Below are 16,222 nucleotides of genomic sequence, written 5' to 3'. Positions count from 1 at the left end.
TAATTTTATTTATTTTTTATACAGCAGGTTCTTATTAGTTATCTATTTTATACATATTAGTGTATATATGTCAACCCCAATCTCCCAATTCATCCCACCACTCCACCCACCGCCCCCCCCATTTTCCCCGCTTGGTGTCCATACGTTTGTTCTCTACATCTGTGTCTCTATTTCTGCCCTGCAAACCGGTTCATCTGTACCATTTTTCTAGGTTCCACATATATGCATTAATATACGATATTTGTTTTTCTCTTTCTGACTTACTTCACTCTGTATGACAGTCTCTAGATCCATCCACGTCTCTACAAATGACCCAATTTTTTTTTTTTTTTAGATGTTGGGGGTAGGAGTTTATCAATTAATTAATTTATTTTTGCCGTGTTGGGTCTTCATTTCTGTGCAAGGGCTTTCTCTAGTTGTGGCAAGCGGGGGCCACTCTTCATCGCGGTGCGCGGGCCTGTCACTATCACGGCCTCTCTTGTTGTGGAGCACAGGCTCCAGACACGCAGGCTCAGTAGTTGTGGCTCACGGGCCTAGTTGCTCCGCAGCATGTGGGATCTTCCCAGACCAGGGCTCAAACCCGTGTCCCCTGCATTAGCAGGCAGATTCTCAACCACTGCGCCACCAGGGAAGCCCCCAAATGACCCAATTTTGTTCCTTTCTATGGCTAATATTCCATTGTATATATATATACCACATCTTCTTTATCCATTTGTCTGTCGATGGGCATTTAGGTTGCTTCCATGACCTGGCTATGGTAAATAGTGCTGCAATGGACATTAGGGTGCATGTGTATTTTTTTTTTTTTTTTTTGCATTTGCCTGCAATTTGGTCAAATAATATATATATTTTTAACATCTTTATTGGAGTATAATTGCTTTACAATGGTGTGTTAGTTTCTGCTTTATAAGACAGTGAATCAGTTATACATATACATATACATATGTTCCCATATCTCTTCTCTCTTGCGTCTCCCTCCCTCCCACCCTCCCTATCCCACCCCTCTAGGTGGTCACAAACCACCGAGGTGATCTCCCTGTGCTATGCGGCTGCTTCCCACTAGCTATCTATTTTACGTTTGGTAGTGCATATATGCCGATGCCTGTCTCTCGCTTTGTCACAGCTTACCCTTCCCCCTCCCCATATCCTCAAATCCATTCTCTAATAGGTCTGTGTCTTTATTCCCGTCTTACCCCTAGGTTCTTCATGACACATGTGTCTTTTTGAATTATGGTTTTCTCTGGGTATATGCCCAGTAGTGGGATTGCTGGGTCATATGGTAATTCTAATTTTCGTTTTTTAATGAACCTCCATACTGTTCTCCATAGTGGCTGTATCAATTTACATTCCCACCAACAGTGCAAGAGAGTTCCCTTTTCTCCACACCCTCATCAGCATTTGTTGTTTGTAGATTTTCTGATGATGCCCATTCTAACTGGTGTGAGGTGATACCTCATTGTAGTTTTGATTTGCATTTCTCTGATAATTAGTGATGTTGAGAAGATTTTTATGTGCCTCTTGGCCATCTGTATGTCTTCTTTGGAGAAATGTCTATTTAGGTCTTCTGCCCATTTTTGGATTGGGTTGTTTGTTTTTTTGATATTGAACTGCATGAGCTGTTTATATATTTTGGAGATTAATCCTTTGTCCATTGATTCGTTAGCAAATATTTTCTCCCATTCTGAGGGTTGTCCTTTTGTCTTGTTTGTAGTTTCCTTTGCTTTGCAAAAGCTTTTAAGTTTCATTAGGTCCCATTTTTTTTGTTTGTTTTTATTTCCATTACTCTAGAAGGTGAATCAAAAAAAATCTTGCTGTGATTTATGTCAAAGAGTGTTCTTCCTATGTTTTCCTCTAAGGGTTTTGTAGTGTCTGGTCTTACATTTAGGTCTCTAATCCATTTTGAGTTTATTTTTGTGTATGGTGTTAGGGAGTGTTCTGATTTCATTCTTTTACATGTACCTGTCCAGTTTTCCCAGCACCACTTATTGAAGACACTGTCTTTTCTCCATTATATATCCTTGCCTCCTTTCTCATAGATTAGTTGACTGTAGGTGCGTGGGGTTATCTCTGGGCTTTCTATCCTGTTCCATTGATCTATATTTCTGTTTTTGTGCCAGTACCATATTGTCTTGATTACTGTAGCTTGGTAGTATAGTCCGAAGTCAGGGAGTCTGGTTCCTCCAGCTCTGTTTTTTTTCTCTCAAGACTGCTTTGGCTATTCGGGGTCTTTTGTGTCTCCATACAAATTTTAAGATTTTTTGTTCTAGTTCTGTAAAAAATGCCAGTGGTAATTTGATAGGGATTGCATTGAATCTGTAGATTGCTTTGGGTAGTATAGTCATTTTCACAATATTGATTCTTCCAATCCAAGAACATGGTATATCTCTCCATCTGTTTGTGTCATCTTTGATTTCCTTCATCAGTGTCTTATAGTTTTCTGAGTACAGGTCTTTTACCTCCTTAGGTAGGTTTATTCCTAGGTATTTTATTCTTTTTGTTGCAATGGTGAATGGGATTGTTTCATTAATTTCTCTTTCTGATCTTTTGTTGTTAGTGTGTAGGAATGCAAGAGATTTCTGTGCATTAATTTTGTATCCTGCAACTTTACCAAATTCATTGATTAGCTCTGGTAGTTTTCTGGTGGCATCTTTAGGATTCTCTATGTGTAGTGTCATGTCATCTGCAAATAGTGACAGTTTTACTTCTTCTTTTCCAATTTGTATTCCTCTCTTTCTTCTCTGATTGCCATGGCTAGGACTTCCAAAACTGTGTTGAATAATACTGGCGAGAGTGGACATCCTTGTTGTGTTCCTGATGTTAGAGGAAATGCTTTCAGTTTTTCACCATTGAGAACAATGTTTGCTGTGGGTTTGTCATATGTGGCCTTTATTATGTTGAGGTAGGTTCCCTCTATGCCCACTTTCTGGAGAGTTTTTGTCATAAATGGGTGTTGAATTTTGTCAAACACTTTTTCTGCATCTATTGAGATGATCATAAGGTTTTTATTCTTCAATTTATTAATATGGTGTATCACATTGATTGATTTGCGTATATTGAAGAATCCTTGCATCCCTGGGATAAATCCCACTTGATGGTGGTGTATGATCCTTTAATTTGTTGTTGGATTCTGTTTGCTAGTATTTTTTTGAGGATTTTTGCATCTATGTTCATCAGTGATATGGGTCTGTAATTTTCTTTTTTTGTACTATCTTTGTCTGGTTTTTGTATGAGGGTGATGGTGGCCTCATAGAATGAGTTTGGGAGTGTTCCTTCCTCTGCAATTTTTTTTTTTTTTTTAATTTGGCTGCATTGGGTCTTCATTGCTGCGTGCACGCTTTCTCTAGTTGCAGTGAGCAGGGGCTATTCTTCGTTGTGGTGAGTGGGCTTCTCATTGTGGTGGCTTCTCTTGTTGCAGTGCATGGGCTCTAGGCACACGGGCTTCAGTACTTGTGGCTCGCGGGCTCTAGAGCACAGGCTCGGCAGTTGTGGCACACGGGCTTAGTTGCTCCATGGCATGTGGGATCTTCCCGGACCAAGGCTCGAACCCATGTCCCCTGCATTGGCAGGCAGATTTTTAACCACTGTGCCACCAAGGAAGTCTCCTCTGCAATTTTTTGGAAGAGTTTGAGAAGGATGGGTGTTAGCTTTTCTCTAAATGTTTGAGAGAATTCCCCTGTGAAGCCATCTGTTCCTGGACTTTTGTTTGTTGGAAGATTTTTAATCACAGTTTCAATTTCATTACTTGTGATTAGTCTGTTCATATTTTCTATTTCTTCCTGGTTCAGTCGTGGAAGGTTATACCTTTCTAAGAATTTGTGCATTTCTTCCAGGTTGTCCATTTTATTGGCATAGCGTTGCTTGTAGTAGTCTCTTAGGATGTTTTGTATTCCTGAAATGTCTGTTGTAACTTCTCCTTTTTCATTTCTAATTTTATTGATTTGTGTCCTCTCCCCCTTTTTCTTGATGAGTCTGGCTAAAGGTTTATCAATTTTATTTATCTTCTCAAAGAACCAGCTTTTAGTTTTATTGATCTTTGCTATTGTTTTCTTTGTTTCATTTATTTCTTCTCTGATCTGTATGATTTCTTTCCTTCTACTAACTTTGGGCTTTGTTCTTCTATCTCTGCTTCTTTTAGGTGTAAGTTTAGATTGTTTATCTGAGATTTTTCTTGTTTCTTGAGGTAGGCTTGTATTGCTATAAACTTCCCTCTTAGAACTGCTTTTGCTGCATCCCATAGGTTTTGGATCATCGTATTTTCATTGTCATTTGTCTCTAGGTATTTTTTGATTTCCTCTTTGATTTCTTCAGTGATCTCTTGGTTATTTAGTAATGTATTATTTAGCCTCCATGTGTTTGTGTTTTTTACGTTTTTTTCCCTGTAATTGATTTCTAATCTCATAGCGTTGTGGTCAGGAAAGATGCTCGATATGATTTCAGTTTTCTTAAATTTACTGAGGCTTGATTTGTGACCCAAGATGTGATCTATCCTGGAGAATGTTCCATGTGCACTTGAGAAGAAAGTATAATCTGCTGTTTTTGGATGGAATGTCCTATAAATATCAATTAAATCTATCTGGTCTATTGTGTCATTTAAAGCTTGTGTTTCCTTATTAATTTTCTGTCTGGATGATCTGTCCATTGGTGTAAGTGAGGTGTTAAAGTCCCCCACTATTATTGTGTTACTCTCGATTTCCTCTTTTATAGCTGTTAGCATTTGCCTTATGTATTGAGGTGCTCCTATGTTGGGTACGTATATATTTATAATTGTTATATCTTCTTCTTGGATTGATCCCTTGATCATTATGTAGTGTCCTTCCTTGTCTCTTGTAACATTCTTTATTTTAAAGTCTATTTTATCTGATATGAGTATTACTACTCCAGCTTTCTTTTCACTTCCATTTGCATGGAATATCTTTTTCCATTCCCTCACTTTCAGTCTGTATGTGTCCCTAGGTCTGAAGTGGGTCTCTTGTAGAGACTATGGGTCTTGTTTCTGTATCCATTCAGCAAGCCTGTGTCTTTTGGTTGGAGCATTTAATCCATTCACGTTTTAGGTAATTATCGATATGTATGTTCCTATTACCATTTTCTTAATTGTTATGGGTTTGTTTCTGTAGGTCCTTTTCTTCTCTTGTGTTTCCCACTTAGAGAAGTTCCTTTAGCATTTGTTATAGAGCTGGTCTGGCAGTGCTGAATTCTCTGGCTTTTGCTTGTCTGTAAAGCTTTTGATTTCTCCATCGAATCTGAAAGAGATCCTTGTCGGGTAGAGTAATCTTGGTTGTAGGTTCTTCCCTTTCATCACTTTAAATATATTGTGCCACTCCCTTCTTTCTTATAGAGTTTCTGCTGAGAAATCAGCTGTTAACCTTATGGCAGTTCCCTTGTATGTTATTTGTCATTTTTCCCTTGTTGCTTTCAGTAATTTTTCTTTGTCTTTAATCTTTGTCAGTTTGATTACTATGTGTCTCGGCATGTTTCTCCTTGGGTTTATCCTGCCTGGGATTCTCTGCACTTCCTGGACTTGGGTGGCTATTTCCCTTCCCATGTTAGGGAAGTTTTCGACTATAATCTCTTCAAATATTTCCCTGGGTCCTTTCTCTCTCTCTTCTCCTTCTGGGACCCCTATAATGTGAATGTTGTTGTGTTTAATATTGTCCCAGAGGTCTCTTAGGCTGTCTTCATTTCTTTTCATTCTTTTTTCTTTATTCTGTTCCATGGCGTGAATTCCACCATTCTGTCTTCCAGGTCACTTATCCGTTCTTCTGCCTCAGTTATTCTGCTATTGATTCCTTCTAGTGTATTTTTCATTTCAGTTATTGTATTGTTCATGTCTGTTTGTTTGTTATTTAATTCTTCTAGGTGTTTGTTCTTTAATTTTTCCAGGTCTTTGTTAAGCATATCTTGCGTCTTCTCAATCTTTGCCTCTGTTCTTTTTCTGAGGTCCTGGATCATCTTCACTATCATTATTCTGAATTCTTTTTCTGGAAGGTTGCCTATCTCCACTTCATTTAGTTGTTTTTCTGGGGTTTTATCTTGTTCCTTCATCTGGTACAAAATCCTCTCCCTTTTCATTTTGTCTGTCTTTCTGTGAATGTGGTTTTCCTTCCACAGGCTGCAGAATTGTAGTCTAATTTATTTATTTGTTTGTTTGTTTATTTATTTATTTTTGGCTGTGTTGGCTCTTTGTTGCTACACACGGGCTTTCTCTAGTTGAGGTGAGCAGGGACTACTCTTTGTTGTGGTGCGTGGGCTTCTCACTGCAGTAGCTTCTCTTATTGCGGAGCATGGGCTCTAGGTGCATGGGCTTCAGTAGTTGTGGCATGGGGGCTCAGTAGTTGTGGTACACAAGCTTAGTTGCTCCGCAGCATGTGGGATCTTCCCAGACCAGGGCTCGATCCCCTGTCCCCTGCATTGGCAGGAGGGTTCTTAACCACTGCGCCACCAGGGGAGTCCAAGAATCACTTTTAAGTAAATGTAATGTGAATATTCTTTGGGCTCCAGTACATAGCTGTGCTCTGAGTGACATTCCTCCCCCTGTAGAAATTCTAGAGGCTGCTAAGGGGGAGGAGACATCTGATTCTGGTTTTCTAGGTAGCGGCTTCCTAGAATCAGGGCAAGGCATTCCTCTCCTTCCCATCCCGTAGTGCTCAGTTTTGGTTAGCATAATTCAATTTTTTTTCCCACTTTTATCTTTGTCATTTTAATTGGTCAAAATGAAGATTGTTGATGGGGAGAGCTCAAGTTTTATAAAACGAGAACTCTTGTCCCAGTGCCAGCCCTCACCATCTACTACGGCAGCTCCATGGAAGGACACGTTATCCAAGAATCAGTGGAGACAGGAAGTAGTCAGACCCTCGAAAAGGGCTGTTGGTCTTGCACCTCCCACCCTCCACCTGGGGTGATAGGGAGGGGCACATACTGTGGAAATGTCAGAACGAAAGCAGGAGAACCGAAGTGCTCACTCGTCTCCACTGCGGTATTTTCTAAGAACCTTAGTGGAACTTTGACACTCCTCATTCCTGAGAAGATGGAATCTTTTCAGTACATTCACCGCCCTTTTCCCTGTGGCAGCAGCCATTCCTGGTTCTGAGAACTGCCTAGCTATCTCCCCACCACCCTTTCGGCACCTTAAAGACCAAAGCCAGAACCTTGTTTTTCTCCCATATTGATTGTTTTTCTAACCCCTTGAGCTAGTTTTATAAGCTTCTATTGCCCTCTTCTCGTTTGGCTTTAAAATGCCCTACAGATGACTCTTCTGATAAATTCCTGCCAGGCAAGGAGTTTACTATTACCTTTCAGCACTATCAGCAATCCCATCTCACGTTTAGTGTGGCAGATGAAGGGTCCGTTGACAGGGTGACTGTGTCCTGAGTCCTGGGATGCTACCAGGAGGCCCTTTTAGTCCCCACTGACCCAACATCCATGCACAGCACACATGGGGACAGGTTGAGGACAGAGGAGGGCTGAAAAGTGTCCTCTCATTCCAAGCCTAGGACTTTAAATAAAAATACCAAAAAAAGGAAAAGTCTTTAAGAACTGGTGGCACCTGGGATCTCATTTTTCTGTCTCTCTTTGCCTGATGTTTAGATCACAAACTTGAACGTGAAGGATTGTTTCTTTTAGCTTCACTTCTATATGCAGCCCTGTTCTATTGGGATAGAGTTAGCACTAGGGGAAAGAAGGCCTGTTGGAGACATAAATGTGCCTCCTTCCCATCGGAATCTAGCTGTAGCCCCAGGCCCTCCAATTTTGTACTTCAGTCTCACCGCTTGGCTGTTCTTTTGATCCTCCTGGGCCCTTCCCTCTCTCATTACTCATCTCACGCAGCAATTTTTTAGTTTGAAAAGGGGCAGCATATTCTACGTCCCGAAAGAATGAAATATTACTGCTTTTAGGATGTGAATATTCTCTTCTCTTCCCCTTTGACTGAATTTTGGTTTAGAAGTGAAAGTTTCAGGACTGGATTGAGGTTGAGTTGTAGTTGAGATCCGAAAGTCAGTTTTTGAAATTCGAGCATAAAATCGTATACTCTGCATCTTACTCAGCCCAGAACTTGTTCCAAACCACTGGAGAGAGGGCATTCTTTTTTTTTGGCCATGCCATGCAGCATGCAGGATCTTAGTTCCCTGACCAGGGATCGAACCCGAGCCCCCTGCAGTGGAAGCTCAGAGTCCTAACCACTGGACTGCCAGGGAGGTCCCCAAACCACTAAAGAGAGATGGTGGGAGTTTGAGGTGTTCTCAGAACACTGTCAAATCCAACTGGCCTCAGCTGGCCCCCAGCTCTGTATTTTGACCTGGATCTATTTAGTCTCTGCTTCTTCCCCCAGGCCCTCATTAGTTTGGCAGGGTGGGGCACGAAGAGGGAGCTTTCAAAACACCTATCCCTGGACTCAGAAGAAGTGAACAAAGGAAAGCTTAGGAAGGAACATGTCAGGAGCTGCCTCCACACTTCTGCTCCTCCCCCGCCCGACACACACATCCTAGTAGCCAACATTCAGTCCCTGGGGCCAGCGTCACCTCTCAGGAGCAGACCATCCCCTTGCACACAGAACAGAAGTGGATTAGTGGAAAGAGCCCTTGGATTAAGCAACAGGAGACCGACTTCTAGATCCAGTTTTACCTACCAGTAGCTGTGGAATTTGGAGAAAGCCACTTAACCCCTCTGTGTCTTAGTCTCTGTGTTTGTAAAAGAGAGAGAAATGCCTGTACTTCCTCCTCCTCCTGATTCCATGAGGTGGTTGTGAGGGGCACATGGGACAATGGAGGGGAGAGACCTTTAGAAGAATATGGAGCTGAGGCTTTGCACATATTGCACCCCGACAAACCACTTCCAAACTACCAGGGCTGTTCTGATAGGGCTGTTTCATGCTCCGCACCAAGGATGGGGCCGTGTGTCTGGGGTAGAGGCCAGCCTCCAGGAGTGCTGTCCATACTCGTGGGTCGTGAAGACCCCAGACACAGGGTATGACCACAATCTGTCCAAAGGCATTACCCTTCAGCTCATTTTTAAAGTTTTCTTACTGGCAGCCGGTCTCAGAACAGCCCATTTTTTCCAGCCCTTCCATTTCCAGCCAGCCTTAAGTAAGGCCTTTGTCACCACCTTGGCTGCACTATGTTCAGCCCAGTCAGTTCAATCTGCACCACCACTTAATACTGTGTGGACTTCGGCGACGCACTTGGTATCTCGGAGACTCAGTTTCCTCCTCTGTAAAATGGGAGAAATGGTATCTGACTCTATAGGCTTGTCCTGAGGATTAAATGATGCATGTAAAGTACCCGACCAAGTTCCTGGTCTCTACGTGTCCAGTGTCTGCTCCTCTTTCCCCTACTTCTAAGGAGAATTATTGCTAGACACACCCGCCTGGAGGGGATTAGCGCATCCCCAAGGCACTGCATCAGATCAAAGGGGAGAGCACCCCTGCAGGTGCTGGTCCTGCCAACTGTACTGACTGTACCATCTCCCCTGGTACCCTTGGTGCCTCTTGCAGGGAACATCATTGGCTCCGGAATCTTCGTCTCACCCAAAGGTGTGCTGGAGAATGCCGGCTCCGTGGGCCTCGCCCTCATCGTGTGGATCATAACAGGCCTCATCACAGCTGTGGGAGCCCTGTGCTATGCTGAGCTCGGGGTCACCATCCCCAAATCTGGAGGTGACTACTCCTACGTCAAGGACATCTTCGGAGGACTGGCTGGGTAAGAGGATGTGCAGGGGACCGAGCGGTCTCAGAAGCCAAGGCCAGGGCTTTCCAGCATGCCGAAGAGCGCTAGAGCTTGGGATTCCTCTTTTGCCACTAAGTCATGGTTGCCAGTTCAGCCTGTGTCCCCTTGATGCCCCTGAGAGTGGCAGAGGAACCAGGCTGTCGTTTTAATCTCTGTTTAGGGTTTTTTGTTTTCTGTTTTTCTTTTTTTTTGCTGCGCCATGAAGCTTGTGGGATCTTAGTTCCCAGACCAGGGATCGAACCTGGGCCCTTGGCAGTGAAAGCATGGAGTCCTAACCACTGGACTGCCAGGGAATTCCCTTAATCTCTGTTGACCTTAGTGGGCAAGATTCTATGAGTGAGAACAAGTAGAACTAAGTGACAACTCTGACTGGAGATGCGCGGGGAAAGCGCATCACAAAAACAAAGCCCTTTTATCCTGACAAATGAGAGTGACCACTAAGGTACGGGGTACTTTTCACGTTACCAAGGATAACGGTATCCCTGATTCCAGACCCTGATCTTGACTATCCTCAGCCCTTGCAGCCCTGTTACTGAAGAGCTCAAACCTCACCAAGGGGCCCAAGGGCGTGGAGGACAAACCCCCAGCCGATGCCTCCCCTTGGCATCTGCTTAACTGGCCACACCTTTAGCATGCCCTGACTGTGAAGATTCGGGGGTTGCAAATTTTCTTTTCCACCAGTGGATGCTGGGGGCTAGAGTGGTAGAGAAGAGATGATGAAATGATGAAAGGAGCAGGGAGAGAGAAAGAACACCAAGACGAGTCAGTACTAGTTGAAACAGCTCATCGTTAAACCAATTTACCGTCCTTGCAGAGGGCTAGGTGTCTCCTTTGAGCAGTGGCTGGGTTCCTTAGCATCCCTGAAAACAAAAAGGAACCGCACCCCTTTAGCCCACCTGCCTCTCCTAACACTGCCCGGTGACTTGCCCGGGCTTCCCTGATGGCTTCTGAATCCCTGCCCTGCCAGGCGATGGGAGCGGGGGTCTTTTTTGATGTCTTGGCTCAAGTGCTGTCCCATTCCCCCACCAGGTTCCTGAGGCTATGGATTGCTGTGCTGGTGATCTACCCCACCAACCAGGCTGTCATCGCCCTCACCTTCTCCAACTATGTGCTGCAGCCGCTCTTCCCCACCTGCTTCCCCCCAGAGTCTGGCCTTCGCCTCCTGGCTGCCATCTGCTTATGTAAGTGCCACCTGGGCCTTGCTCCCGGGATGACGTCTTCTAGCCTTCCTCATCTCTGGTTCTCCTTCCTCTCCCTCTTTCTTTCCTCCCCACCTTTTTTTTCTTCCTTGTTACTTTTCAGTTTCCAATTTGCATGCTGTGCACAAATGGATTCCACATAATAATTATCCGGTGTTTAAAAAAAAAAAAAAGAAGAAACGTAAGTGTTTTTTTTTTAAGAAGATGTTGGGGGTAGGAGTTTATTAATTTACTTATTTATTTTTGCTGTGTTGGGTCTTCGTTTCTGTGCGAGGGCTTTCTCTAGTTGCGGCGAGCGGGGACCACTCTTCATCACGGTGCGCGGGCCTCTCACTGTTGCGGCCTCTCCTGTTGCGGAGCACAGGCTCCAGACGCGCAGGCTCAGTAATTGTGGCTCACGGGCCCAGTTGCTCCGCAGCATGTGGGGTCTTCCCAGACCAGGGCTCGAACCTGTGTCCCCTGCATTAGCAGGCAGATTCTCAACCACTGCGCCACCAGGGAAGCCCCGAAACTTAAGTATCGATAGCTGTTCACAGGCACAGTAATTTTCACTGGGAGGGTTCTTTACATCATATAAAGTAGTTTCACTTGTATCATCTGACCCGAGCCTCACAACAAATCCATAAGGCAAGCTGGGCCAGTCTTACAATTTTCCTAGAGCAGAAAAGGAAACGGAGCCAGGAAAGTGAATTAGCCAAGGTGATTCCTTCTCTTTCCAGCGCACACACCACGCTGGAGACTCCCTACCTCTCGTGGGAAGACTTTTCTGGCCTCTCAACCTGCCAGCTCACATCTTAAAACTCTCTGGGAGGGCTTCCCTGGTGGCGCAGTGGTTGAGAGTCTGCCTGCCGATGCAGGGGACACGGGTTCGTGCCCCGGTCCGGGAAGATCCCACATGCCACGGAGCGGCTGGACCCGTGAGCCATGGCTGCTGAGCCTGCGCGTCGGGAGCCTGTGCTCTGCAACGGGAGAGGCCACAACAGTGAGAGGCCCGCCTACCGCAAAAAAAAAAAACAGAAAAAAACAAAAACAAAACTCTCTGGGAGGAGAGTGTAAAGATGTGAGTTGGGAGAACACAAATAGCAGCATGTCCATGGTCCCCGCCCTTGATGAGTTTTCTGTCTAACTAGGCAGAAAAGCCATATAGACAGATTTCATGGTTAGGATTCAATTGCAGTAAAAATTCCGAAAAGGGGAAGAGATCTGTGAGCTGGAATAGGTTAGAGAGGCTTTATGGAGAAGTTTGGCAACCTGTATTTCTAGGAAGTCTCAACACTTAATCTCTGATAATCAGGGATCTCAATGGATTGGGGTATGTTGTACCTTTTAGCCAAAAACTAATTTCTAAAGTAAATATTTGGACTTTTTCAGAGGCTCCACTTCTAGAGTCAGCTCAGTCCCTGCCTTCCCACACCTTCCAACACACATCCACCTAGCTGAGGGCAGTGACCATCCTGGTCACACTCTGTCCCAGGTCTTGACACTTCCTTCTGTTCTGCTGGTGGGAAGGGGAGGGAGGGGTCACTCGCCCACCCAGGAGCTGGGGTGGGACCTGAGGGGTGTGTGCCCTCATTGGCAGTGGTGTGCAGCCCCGGGATAAGACCCCATCATCTAGGCAAGTGGCACTGTGGAACCAATATACTTGTTCGGAGCGTACTCCTTGTGCCGGTTGGGCCTGCTCGTGGATCTGGAGGCAGAGGGATGTGGGCTCCAGAACCGGGCTTCCCGAGCCTGCATCTCTGCACCACTTTCTAAGTGCAGCCAGTGCTTGGCCAGGTCACCGGCCCACCTCTCGTGAGATGAGGCTGAGATCTCGCGTGTGCTGTACATGCCGTGGCAAGGATTGCCCAAGACGAGAGTATTCTTAGCACAGCATTGGGCACCTCGTGATCCTGTCGTGCAGTCACCGAGGGTAGTCACGAGGATAGTCACTTGGTCCTTGCTTGCTGGCTGGATCTGGAGCTGCAGGAGGTGAGAGGAGGGGGAAGGGGGCATGGGAATGCAGGAGGAGTGGCTGTTTCTGCCATCAGATAGGTTAATGGGGGTGGGAAGGGGGACCACAGAGTGCAGGCCACTGCTGTTTCAGCATCTCATGCCCACAGACACAGTTTCCTTTTTCCTGCTGATGCTGCTAAAGTATCTCAGACGACAGGCCACCCTCACCCTCCAGCTATAAATCAAGAACCCTGAGGCTGTTCAGTCCTCCCCTAGGAGAGAAACCAGGCCACAGGGGAGAGTTCCCCGGGCAAGACCCCACGGCTTCCTTTGCATTCCCCAAACCCGCCAAGCCTAGGTAGGTGACTCCTTGCGCAAAGACCCTCTAGAGTTTTGGAAAAGATCAGATGAGAAGTGATGGTGGGAATGTCCGGATGCGGGTGGAGAGGCAGAAAGAACCTGCTGTAACTGGCTTGCCTTCTCATAGCCTGAAGGGAGTGAAGCGGGGAGGAGAGCGAGAGAGAAGGAACTGCAGATTTGGCTCCAGCTTATGCAACTGCAGCTGCCACTTTGAGTTATTCTATTATTTAGGTCAAAGCTGATTATTCACTGCTGAGTCAGCAAAATATCCCTAGCCACCAGGCGGTAAAAAAAGAAAGTCTTTTATATTTTAATTAAATGAAAAGCCTTTCTCCCTTCTCCAGAGCAAGTATGTTAGTGGGAGGAGGGAGTTAGGAAGCAGGGGAATGAGAGGGATTAGAACTTGGTTTTGGTACCTTCCTTTTGTGATTTGCTTGGGTATTTCTCTTTTCTTTCTCTCTCTCTCTCTCTCTCCCCCCTCCCCCTCCCTTCCTCTCTCCCTCCCTCCCTCCCTTCCTTCCTTCCTTCCTTCCTTTCTTATTTCATAAGTAAGTGACTATATTCTCTAAGTAAGAGTCAAGTAATATATAAAGACAGTTGACCAGGAAAGCTTCCTCTTATCTTTACCCCTCTCCCCTGCCCAGGAGCCCTTGTAACAGTGGATAGGTATCCTAATAATTCTAAGTAAAAGGCATCTCTCAGCGCACACATCTGGGTATTTAGACGTACATTTTGACAAGTTATTTCTGCAGCTTGCACTTTTATCCTTTAGCCACGTCTTGTGGCTACTACCTGAGTTTCTAGTTATAAACAAAGTGGTCCCAGTGACACAGAAGGAGTGCCAGGTGTTCTGGGGTCCCCCATTTGTATATCCTGCTCCCTAACTATGGGTTTTCCTTCTGTTTGTCCCCCCTCTCTTGGGGACTGGGCCACCTTTCACTCGGGCAGCTCCCGACCTCCTTCCTCTCTTTGGGGGCTGGGGTCACATCCAGCATCTGAATTAGAATCTTTTCTTCTCATTCTGGAAGAATCTTCCCTCTTCCAGAATGCCTTGTACAAAAGAAGCTCCTTCTCCTTTCTTGCCCTGAGGAGAAAGGAGTACCCTGCATGCATTTCACAAGCAAAAAAAAAAAAAAAAAATGCTTCTTATCTTGTTTTCTATCTCTCTGCTATGATTCTGGAGAGGCTAGTTTTCCAGGGCTTCAGATTTCTCCTCCTTCCTTGAGTGATTTGGAAGGTTAAGGATTTCACTGTAGGTATTGCTTTTAACCCTGAGTTGCTTTGCAGTTCCTCTTCAGGAAATTTCCAGGTGTATGATGCATGATGATTTGGTAGATACCTGTGTGTGTTGTTTTGCAGATCTCTTACAAATTAATCCCTTGACATCAGAGAGTTCAGCAGTCCTTCCTAACTTCTAAATCCCTTACTCTCAGTTCATTTTCCTTTGAGGTTTCATATTCTCGAGGCCCAAACATCTCATTCCCATGCCCTAAGCCTATCACCACAGGTACCTGGACAGTGTTGTCTTCTTGCCCTCCCCTGGTCCCCAAAGAGTGCTGTGCGTGTCTCATCAGCCTCGTACGTATTGTTGAGAAGGAAGAAATTTTTCTCTACCCTTCTAGGTTCTTCTGGCTGGTCTAAGAATTAAATTGACGTGAGACAGATTAACAAGAAAAAATCAAACAAAAGTTTAATAACAACTATACCTAGAAGAGACCCAGAAAAACTGAGTAACTCGCCAAAATAGTCAAAACCCTCACCTTAAATACCACCTTCAGCTAAAGACAAAAGAGAATGTTGGGACTTCGAAGGGAGGAAGGTAATTGACATGCAAATGAAAAGCAAATGTTTGGTAAAAACTGTTTGCTGAGCCCTGTGGAGACAATGGGACAGAGAGTGGACTCTAATCTTTAATCTCCCCACCACCCAGCCCACATTTTGCCGATATCTCTGGTGATAGCACTACTCCAGGAACAGGTCCTCTATCTAAATTCTTTTTAGGCAGCTGAGGGGAGGGGCAAAATTTCTTCCTGAGTCTTTTGGGCCTCGATTGTTTTCAACTTGACCTAATCTGCATGCCAGAGACATTTTGGGGAGGCACATCTTGGTCCCCTCCAGTCTTGCCTTCGAAACTTCTTCTAGCATTGTCACAGTCAAAAAGTTGAGTTGATAGATTGCTTTATATCTCGTCGAACGAGTCTCTTCGTCCTGACAATAGGTCACTTCAGTTACTCATTTCAGGAGGTGGTGATGCAGGTGGGCACTGAAAGTTAGGCCCACAGGGTATAAGCAACCAGGTATTTAATAAGAGGCATTTCTGTGGAGACAAAGAAAAATAGAGGTTAATGGGTGAAGCAAATTATAAACCCAGTGTCTGAGTCCTGAGAGTTGCCAGCTGAGATTTCTAGATGTTAGGCTCAAAGCATCTTTTGTGGTTTGAAATCTCTTGTGATGTCATCTGGTGTTCAGGTAAACTTCCTGAGTGGCTTACAAAGCAATAGGCACAAAGATTGTCTAAACGTGGGTTATTGTGCTGATCTTGCTTAAGTTTATATCAGGTTGTTCAGTTACAGTTTGTAGGACTTCAAGAAAAGGACAGCTTTAGTTCTCAATAATTTCAAGTCAAAAGTGAGAGAAAAATTGAAAATGTAGGCTTGGAGAGCTGTAGCCAAATATTTGAGGAAACTAGAAGAATTCAGGGTCCAGTCCAGTTTACAGGTAGAAAAACAAAACCTCAAAGATGATTAACAGAATTAGAATCTAATATCCATAAGCGTGTATTATAGTTTCTATTGAAACATAATTTTTTCTCTCTCTCTAAAATCACCTTTATCTTTACCAAAGATGGCCAAATTAAGACTCATTTGTTTGTAAAATAAATTTAATTGTATTAAACTTGGCCTGATTATTTACATAAGTCCAGGCCTTTTAAAATATGCTTTGCTGGAACTGTTCATAAGGAATTGCCAGATTGAACTTTTTTTTTTTTTTTTTTTTTTTTTTTTT

The 16,222-nt window shown here is 44.4% G+C and overlaps 1 protein-coding gene across 4 annotated transcripts in view; it reads left to right on the top strand.

The window, feature by feature from the left end:
• Window positions 1–16,222, top strand: part of SLC7A8 (solute carrier family 7 member 8) — a 58,223-nt gene that overhangs the window by 12,537 nt on the left and 29,464 nt on the right. For 3 of the 4 annotated variants that reach the window (XM_027110817.1, XM_027110816.1, XM_027110818.1), the window contains 2 exons: window positions 9,491–9,695; window positions 10,752–10,903. In XM_027110817.1, the coding sequence (XP_026966618.1) occupies window positions 9,491–9,695; window positions 10,752–10,903 (357 nt within the window). Of the gene's footprint in view, window positions 1–9,490; window positions 9,696–10,751; window positions 10,904–12,755; window positions 12,893–16,222 lie in introns of those variants that run through there. The other variant, XM_027110819.1, reaches the window with a different exon arrangement.

This window comes from Aethalodelphis obliquidens, unplaced genomic scaffold (assembly GCF_003676395.1).
Source record: "Aethalodelphis obliquidens isolate GAN/ISIS:26980383/991018 unplaced genomic scaffold, ASM367639v1 scaffold10, whole genome shotgun sequence".
Classification (NCBI taxonomy): Eukaryota; Metazoa; Chordata; class Mammalia; order Artiodactyla; family Delphinidae; genus Aethalodelphis; species Aethalodelphis obliquidens.
This window is presented reverse-complemented; position numbering and strand designations above follow the sequence as displayed.